Consider the following 9,040-nt stretch of genomic DNA (forward strand, 5'->3'; position numbering starts at 1 on the left):
CCGTCTCAAAAAAAAAAAAAAAAAAAAAGAAGATGGACACTGGTATGAATGTTTTTGTTTTTGTTTCTTGAGATGGAGTCTCGCTGTTGTCGCCCAGGCCGGAGTGCAGTGGTGTGATCTCAGCTCACTTGCAACCTCCGCATCCTGGGTTCAAGCAGTTCTCCTGCCTTAGCCTCCCAAGTAGCTGGGATTACAGGTGCCTGCCACCACTGCCAGCTAATTTTTATGTTTTTAGTAGAGACGGGTTTTGTCATATTGGCCAGGCTGGTCTCGAACGCCTGACCTCAGGATCTGCCTGCCTCAGCCTCCCAAAGTGCCGGGATTACAAGTGTGAGCCATAGCGCCCAACCAAATAATCTGGAAATTTATTAAGAAAAACAAAAATGAATGTTTGTGGCCAGCCGTGGTGGCTCATGCATGTAATCCCAGCACTTTGGGAGGCCGAGGTGGGTGGATCATTTGAGGTCAGGAATTCCAGATCATGGTCAACATGACGAAACCCTGTCTCTACTAAAAATACAAAATTAGCTGGACATGGTGGCACATGCCTGTAATTCCAGCTACTTGGGAGGCTGAGGCAGGAGAATCTCTTGAACCTGGGAGGCGGAGTTTGCAGTGAGCCAAAATCATGTCACTGCGCTCCAGCCTGGGCGACAGAGTGAGACATGAGACTCTGTCTCAAAAAATATATATATATTTATCAGTTTTCACCACTCTATTCTGAAAGGTGATAAAAGAGCTCACAGGATGTACTTTTCTGAAAATGAAATCAGTTGTTTAAGAGAAAAATCAAATATGGTAATGGGTTAATATGTTTAAAATATGAAGTACAAAAGTCAGGAGAAAATTTAGATCCCGATAGATGAATGGACACAGGGGAACCAAGAATTAAAGAAGTAAATGTTAAGTTCCCATTTTTCACCTTTTTAATTAACAAAGATCTTTTAAAAAGAATATGAAATGCTAACGAGGTACATTGAAATGAACACTCATATACTTCAAGTAGAAGTATAAATTTGTAGAGCCCAGTCTGCTATTATGTATTTAGAGACTTAATCATCTATGCCCATTCACCCAATAATTCTGGTTTCATTTATTTATACTAAGAAAACAATCCCAAATGCTGAAAAAACTTTGTATGCAAGTACATTTGTGACAGGGTGAATTAGTTCTGGAAATGAGAAATTACTTACAGTAGAGGAAGAAATAAATCAGTTCTACCATATGCATTTAAAAGAGTATTGATCCTGGCCAGGGATGGTGGCCAATACTTGTAATCCCAGCACTTTGTGAGGCTGAGGCGGCAGATCACTTGAGGCCAGGAGTTCGAGACCAGCTTGGCCAACATGGCAAAATCCTGTCATTATTAAAAATACAAAAATTAGCCAGGTGTGATGTCATGTGCCTGTAGTCCCTGCAACTCAGGAGGCTGAGGCAGGAGAATCACTTACACAGGAGACGGAAGTTGCAGTGATCCAAGATGGTACCACTGCACTCCAGCGTGGGTGACAAAGGGAGACTCTCTCTCAAAAAAAAGAATATTGATCCTTACAAATATTGTGAAAATATTTGTGTTTGAAAAAAGCAGAAAAGAGTTATATAGTACAAGAGTTATATAGAAAAGTATGTTAATTGGCCAGAAATCGACAAGCAATGTTAGTTTGGTATTTGTGTGGTGAAATGTGGTGTGAGATTTTTGTTGTTGAGATGGAGTTTAACCTTGTTGCCCAGGCTGGAGTGCAATGATGCAATCTCGGCTCACTGCAAACTTGGCCTCCCAGGTTCAAGTGATTCTCCTGCCTTAGCCTCCCAAGTAGCTGGGATTACAAGTGCCCACCTCCATGCCAAGCTAATTCTTGTATTTTTGGTAGAGGTGGGGTTTCACCATGTTGGCCTGGCTGGTCTTGAACTCCTGACCTCAGGAGATCTGCCTGCCCGACCTCAGGTGATCCTCCCACTTCGGCCTCCCAAAGTGCTGGGATTATAGGCCTGAGCCACCACACCTGACCACAAATTAATTTTTTAAAGCAAACAAAACTGTGAGGCATTAATTTAAAATTTCTGGAGTCCTAAGCAGAAATAAAAACAGAATGCCAGAGAACCACATTTTTTAAAGTTGTAATGAAATAGTTTTTTAGAGAAGTATCTACTTTTCTTTTCGTGGGCTCCCTTACAATTCAAGAGCTACTTGAGAATGTGTTTGTGGACCTGTTTTTGTAATTGCCTGGCCTGGTGAAGTTCCCATTGGTTGCACTTCCTTCACTCAGTAGCAACAGAGATAAAAATCTAGTAATGGGACCAAGAGAAGTGGAATTATGTAAGAGGCGTGTGTTTGGTGGGGTGGGGTGTTTGAGGCAAAAGATAGCTGAAATTATTGCCATATCTCTTTTTTTTTTTTTTTTGAGACAGAGTTTCACTCTTGTTACCCAGGCGGGAGTGCAATGGCGCGATCTCGGCTCACCGCAACCTCCGCCTCCTGGGTTCAGGCAATTCTCCTGCCTCAGCCTCCTGAGTAGCTGGGATTACAGGCACGCGCCACCATGCCCAGCTAATGTTTTGTATTTTTAGTAGAGACGGGGTTTCACCATGTTGACCAGGATGGTCTCGATCTCTTGACCTTGTGATCCACCCGCCTCGGCCTCCCAAAGTGCTGGGATTACAGGCTTGAGCCACCACGCCTGGCCACCATATCTCTTTTTGTTTTTCCCCTTCTCTTGCTTAGCCTTGATTTTTTTTTCCAGATATTGTAAATGAGGGTTATTACAATTTTGATTTGTTAGGTTCTCTCTAGCTCGATAGCTATCCTTTAAAATAGTTGCAATGCCATTTTGTTGAATTTGATTGTATTAACTGTCTTAAGTTTAAGGTTTTTCTTTGTTGTTTTTTTATCCTTTTGAGAGTCTCGCTGTGTTGCCCAGACTGGAGTGTAGTGCAATCTTGGCTCACTGCAACCTCTGCCTCCCGGGTTCAAGTGATTCTCTTGCCTCAGCCTCTCCGAAGTAGCTGGGACTATAGGCGCATGCCACCATGCCCGGCTAATTTTTTGTATTTTTAGTAGAGATGGGGTTTCACTGTGTTAGCCAGGATGGTCTCAATCTCCTGACCTCGTGATCCACCCACCTGGGCCTCACAAAAGTTTAAGGTTTTAATGAGTCTCTTTTGTAAATGGAATGTATGTTCAAGTAGTTTTATGAAACACCTTAATCCTGTGTGATATTATTTCTTTAACATATAGCCTGTCTTCAAGGACAGAAATTTTGACCCAGTATTCCCTCTACTTTGAAGATACGTGATGGGAACCTAAATATAAAAAAAACTTGAAGTAGATAAGTGTGCCATAAAGCCATTTGATTGTATGTTTTTAGAGTGAATGTAACTGTGGGTTATAACACTAGTGAAAATGATTAATACTGGCCAGGCAACATGGCTCATGCCTATAATCCACTTTGGAAGGCCGAGGAAGGTGGATCACTTGAGGTCAGTTTAAGAACAGCCTGGCCAACATGGTGAAACCCCATTTCTACCAGTAATACAGAAATTAGCTGGGCATGGTGGTGTGTATCTGTAGTCCCAACTACTCAGGAGGCTGAGGCACGAGAATCGCTTGAACCCAGGAGGCAGTTTGCAGTGAGCCAAGATCATGCCACTGCACTCCAGCCTGGGCAACAGAGCAAGACTCTGTTCTTTACAGAAGAGGAAAGTATAGTACATGTATCAGTCCATTCTTGCAGCGCTATAAAGAAATACCTGAGACAGGATAATTTATAAGGAAAAGAGGTTTAATTGGCTCACAGTTTCAGGGGCTATCTAGGAAGTATGGTGGCATCTGCTTCTAGGGAGGCCTCAGGGAGCTTTTACTCACGGCAAAAGACAGAGTTAGAGCCACCTGTCTCACATGGCAGGAGCAGGACCAAGAGAGAGATAGGAGGAGGTGCCACACACTATTAAACAACCAGATCTAGGCCAGGCGCATGGCTCGCACCTGTAATCCCAGCACTTTGGAAGGCTGAAGCAGGTGGATCACGAGATCAGGAGTTTGAGACCAGCCTGTCCAACACGATGAAACCACCTTTCTATTTAGAAAACAAACAAAAAAACAGCCAGATCTCATGAGAACTCTATTACAAGAACAGCACCAAAGGGATGGTGCTAAAGCATTCATGAAGGATCCACCCCCATGATCCAGTCGCCTCCTCCCAGGCACCACCTCCAACATTGAGGATTACAGTTGAACATGAGATTTGTGTGGGGACGTAGATCCAAACCGTATCAGTATATTATAAGCCAAAATGAATTTTTCACGAATTCAAGAAGCTAAGTAGTATACCAAGAATCTTTTCACAAGGTCCAAATAGCCAGTACCCCACTTTTCTTCCCTGGCAAGAAAGTCAGAAAAGTTCTTTCTTTAAAATGTATCCTTTAAAGTTGATTTATTAGAATAACGAGAAGAATGAGTTAAAGGAACATTCAAAAATTTCTAACTCTTCGTTGTCATTTCCAGGAAATACATGAAGTTTTTCTTAATTGATGTTAGAATGTTCTGTGCTTGAAGAGGGCTTCAGGTGGTGACACCTGGCAATGGGAAAATGTTTTTGAAATGCCAGCTGCCAGAATTATGGGCAACAGGAATGAAGAGCCAGAAAACATCTTTCCCGATTTTTCAAAAAAAAAAAAAAAAAAAAAACAAAAACCTTTCTTTTAATTCTTTTTTTTTTTTTTTTTGAGTCAGAATCTCTCTCTGTTGCCCAGGCTGGAGTATAGTGGTGCGATGTTGGCTCACTGCAACCCCCGCCTCCCGGGTTCAAGCAGTTCTTCCTGCTTTAGCCTCCTAAGTAGCTGGGATTACAGATGCCCACCACCATGCCCAGCTAATTTTTTTGTATTTTTAGTAGAGACGGGGTTTCACCGTGTTGACCAGGATGGTCTCTATCTCTCGACCTTGTGATCCACCCGCCTCGGCCTCCCAAAGTGCTGGGATTACAGGCTTGAGCCACCGCGCCTGGTCTGTTTTGTTTTTTTGAAATGGAGTCTCGCTCTGTCCCCAGGCTAGAGTGCAGTGACACAATCTCGGCTCACTGCAGCCTCTACCTCCTGGGTTCAAGTGGTTCTCTTTCCTCGGCCTCCTGAGTAACTGGGATTACAGGCATGTACTACCATGCCCAGCTAATTTTTATATTTTTAGCAGAGATGGGGTTTCACCATCTTGGCCAGAATGGTCTCGATCTCTTGACCTCATCATCCACCTACCTCATCCTCCCAAAGTGCTGGGATTTTTGGCATGTCTCCCAGGCTGGTCTCGAACTTCTGACCTCAGGTGATCTGCCTGCCTTGGCTTCCCAAAGTGCTGGGATTACAAGTGTGAGCCACGGTGCCTGACCCATATACTCTTAAGGCAAGGAAAAAGCGTTTTTGTTACCAAACTGAATGATAAAGGGCGTGTGAACTTTTTCTTTACTTCTCAGAAGCCCTTGATCTCTATAGGATAGATTTGATAGAAAAATGAGTGAATTTTTTCCCTGCTGAATTTATGTGTTGGGAGGAAAGTGGGCTCAGAGTTATTAGCTCTTTGTACAGAACGTTAGAGAAAAGTAAGATAGCTTGAGCTCTATAAGCATTAGTATAGAGGATTTAAATTTATTTCATTGTGTCTGAGGCTACTGAACTTAATGTAATCAGTGACCTTATGCCCCCACTCTGCATTCAGTAAGGAATACATAAGTTAATGATAGATACAGTCAGGCGTGGTAGTTCACACATGTAATCCCAGCACTTCAGGAGGCTGAGGCGATTGAATCACTTGAGCCTAGGAGATCAAGACCAGCCTGGCCAACATGGTGAAACCCAATCTCTACAAGAAAAAAAAAAAAATTAGCTGGACATGGTGATGCTTACCTTTAGTCTCACCTGGAGAGTGAGGTGAGAGGATGACTTTTCGCCTGTAATCCCAGGTACTTGGGAGGCTGAGGCATGAGAATCGCTCGAACCCAGGAGGCAGAGGTTGCAGTGAGCTGAGATCGAGTCACTGCACTCCAGCCTGGGTGACAGAGTGAGACCCCATCTCTAAGTAAATAAATAATAAATAAATAAATATTTAAAAACATAAGTTAATGACAGATTTGAACAAAGGAAATTACACTATTGAGATTTGTCTGCTACATCCCAGGTTGTCACCGAGGAAATGGCTTAGATGAGATTCTAAATCGTCACTGAAGAGAATTTGAGACATTCATAGAAGTATGTTGTATTCTCTGTAATGAGTGTATGGCCATCCCCATTTGGGGGCAAGTGTTTGCATTTATGTTCTTGATTTAAATGAAATTGTTTTCAACTGAAAATGAAACAAAACAATTACCTGAATGTGATGCCTGCCACTGAAAAACAGTGATTGTTGGATTTTATGGTTGTCATTTTTGCTAAGAATATTCAGTAGTGTGGCTTTTTTTTTTTTTTTTTTTTTTTTTTTTGAGACAGGATCTCACTCTGTCACCCAGGTTGGAGTGCAGTGGTGCAAACACAGCTCAATGCAGCCTTGACCTCCTGGGTGTAAGTGATCCTTCCACCTCAGCCTCCTAAGCAGCTGGGACCACAGGAGTGTGCCACCGCATCTGGCTTTATTTATTTGTTATTTTTTGTAGAGACAGAATCTCACTGTGTTGCCTAGGATGGTCTCAGACTCCTGGCCTGAAGCAGTTCTTCTGCCATGGCCTCCCAAAGTGCTCGGATCACAGGAGTGAGCCTTTGCACTTGGCCTATCTTTGGAATTTTGAAAGCCATTTATTCTTGAAAATTGGTTTCTGAAAATTGTACTTTATGGGATCTGACAAATGTTCTTGGTCTAGGATTTAGACCAAGTTCTAATTCTCTTCTAATTACTAGTCAGGGACATTGAACAGGTCACTGCACCTGTCTGGGCCAGCTCCCTTATGAGTTCAGGCATACAGTCAGTCATATCAACTCTTCTTACATCATGGGATTATTGTGAGACTTTGCACAAAGGGATTTATATTCATATCTGGGAGACCAAGTTGCCATGTAACATTAATTTTCTGCTATTTGTTTACATTTTTACTTTTTAATGACCTAACCTGAAGTCTATTTAAGCTTCTTAAAATCTGTGTTGATTACTGTCAATATAAAGTTAAGTAAAACTTAGAAAGCTGCTAGGCATTACAGTATAAATTCTTAGAATTTTCTCATGTTTTGGTGTCTCATGTGTCTCAGCCCTTTGCTTTTATCCTCTACTAATTTATACAAATTGTTTTCATTCTAGTACTCTTGTCCATCTGTTCTCTGTTGTGTGATCCCAATCCAGATGATCCTTTAGTGCCTGAGATTGCTCGGATCTACAAAACAGATAGAGAAAAGTAAGTATGGCCTCAAGATGGAAAGTTATCTGTGGTGGGATGGAGATGTTTGTCACAAATCTTTCTTGTTTAAGGGCTGAATATGGGCCAGATACTTAAAGTGAAGTCCTAATATACTTATATTCCTAATATAAATTTTTAAATTCCTAATATAAAGAGGAATATATGCATTGAGTATCATAAGTAGACAATGCCGGCCGGGCACGGTGACTCACTCCTGTAATCCCAGCATTTTCGGAGGCCAAGGTGGGCGGATCACAAGGTCAGGAGATCAAGACTATCCTGGCCAACATGGTGAAACCCTGTCTCTACTTAAAATACAAAAAAATTAGCTGGGCATGGTGACGCACGCTTGTAGTCCCAGCTACTCGAGAGGTAGAAGCAAGAGAATTGCTTGAACCCAAGAGGCGAAAATTGCAGTGAGCTGAGATCATGCCACTGCACTACAGCCTGGGCGACAGTGCGAGACTCTGTCTGCAAATAAATAGATAAATAAATAAGTAGATGATGTCAGTCTTATCCCTGATTTTTTAATAAAATCCCCCTTTCTCCCAAAACCTTTTTTTTTTTTTTTTTAAATTATTATTATTTTTTTTAGAGATAGGGTTTCACCATGTTAGCCAGGACAGTCTCGATCTCCTGACCTTGTGATCTGCCTGCCTCGCCCTCCCAAAGTGCTGGGATTTACAGGCATGAGCCACTGCGCCCAGCCCTAAAAAACATTTTTTTTCCTGAGACAGGGTCTCACTCTGCCACCCAGGCTGGAGGGCTATGGTGTGATCTCGGCTCATTGCAACCTGGGCCTCCTGGGTTCGAGCAATTCTTGTGCCTCAGTCTCCCGCGTAGCTGGTATTACAGGCACAGGCCATCATGCCAGGCTCATTTTTAAAAAAATTTTTAATAGAGATAAGGTTTCAACATGTTGGCTAGGCTGGTTTCGAACTTCTGACCTTAAATGATATGCCCACCTAGGCCTCCCAAAGTGCTGGGATTACAGGCATGAACCACTGTGCCTATACAAAAACTTTTCTATGGTATATTTTTCAACAGCTTAATGCTTTATGCTTGTCTTTTGATGCATAAAGCATTTTTCATCAAGTGCCCATTTGTCTCTCATAGGTATTTGTGAATTAATGGGAAAAGAGAATTGATTTTCTACCATTTGACATAATCTAAAGGAAGAAAATAAATAAATGCCATTAGACATGAAAGCCCTGAATTTCTTTTAAAAACAAAATTTGATATAGGATTTGGATATTTTAGAATTGTACTATGAATTATTGAACAGTGGTCAAGATATCAAAAGAGATAGTAGCTAAAAGTGTTTTAGTAGCACTTTATCTTTTCATAAATCTTCAGTTTTTTTTTTTTTTTGAGATGTAGTCTTGCTGTGTTACCTAGGCTGATCGCAAAACTCCTGGGCTCAAGCAGTCCTCCTTCTCAGCCTCTGGAGTAGCTAGGCTTATAAGCATATACTACCATGCCTAGCACTAATAACATCTGTTGTTTTATGTACTATTCAGTGAAATTATAGGAGGAATTAGACAGGAGAGGTTGGATAGTTTTTTTGAGACGGAGTTTCACTCTTGTTACCCAGGCTGGAGTGCAATGGCGCGATCTCGGCTCACCGCAACCTCCGCCTCCTGGGTTCAGGCAATTCTCCTGCCTCAGCCTCC

General features: G+C 42.0%; 1 protein-coding gene across 2 annotated transcripts in view; it reads left to right on the top strand.

Moving 5' to 3' along the window:
* UBE2D2 (ubiquitin conjugating enzyme E2 D2) overlaps positions 1–9,040 on the top strand; it is a 40,161-nt gene that overhangs the window by 24,378 nt on the left and 6,743 nt on the right. For both annotated transcript variants that reach the window (XM_032250556.1, XM_032250555.1), the window contains one exon: positions 7,271–7,364. In XM_032250556.1, coding sequence (XP_032106447.1) covers positions 7,271–7,364 — 94 coding nt within the window. The remainder of the gene's footprint in view (positions 1–7,270; positions 7,365–9,040) is intronic.

Source organism: Sapajus apella, unplaced genomic scaffold, assembly GCF_009761245.1.
Source record: "Sapajus apella isolate SASKATOON/1434 unplaced genomic scaffold, GSC_monkey_1.0 scaffold71, whole genome shotgun sequence".
Lineage (NCBI taxonomy): Eukaryota > Metazoa > Chordata > Mammalia > Primates > Cebidae > Sapajus > Sapajus apella.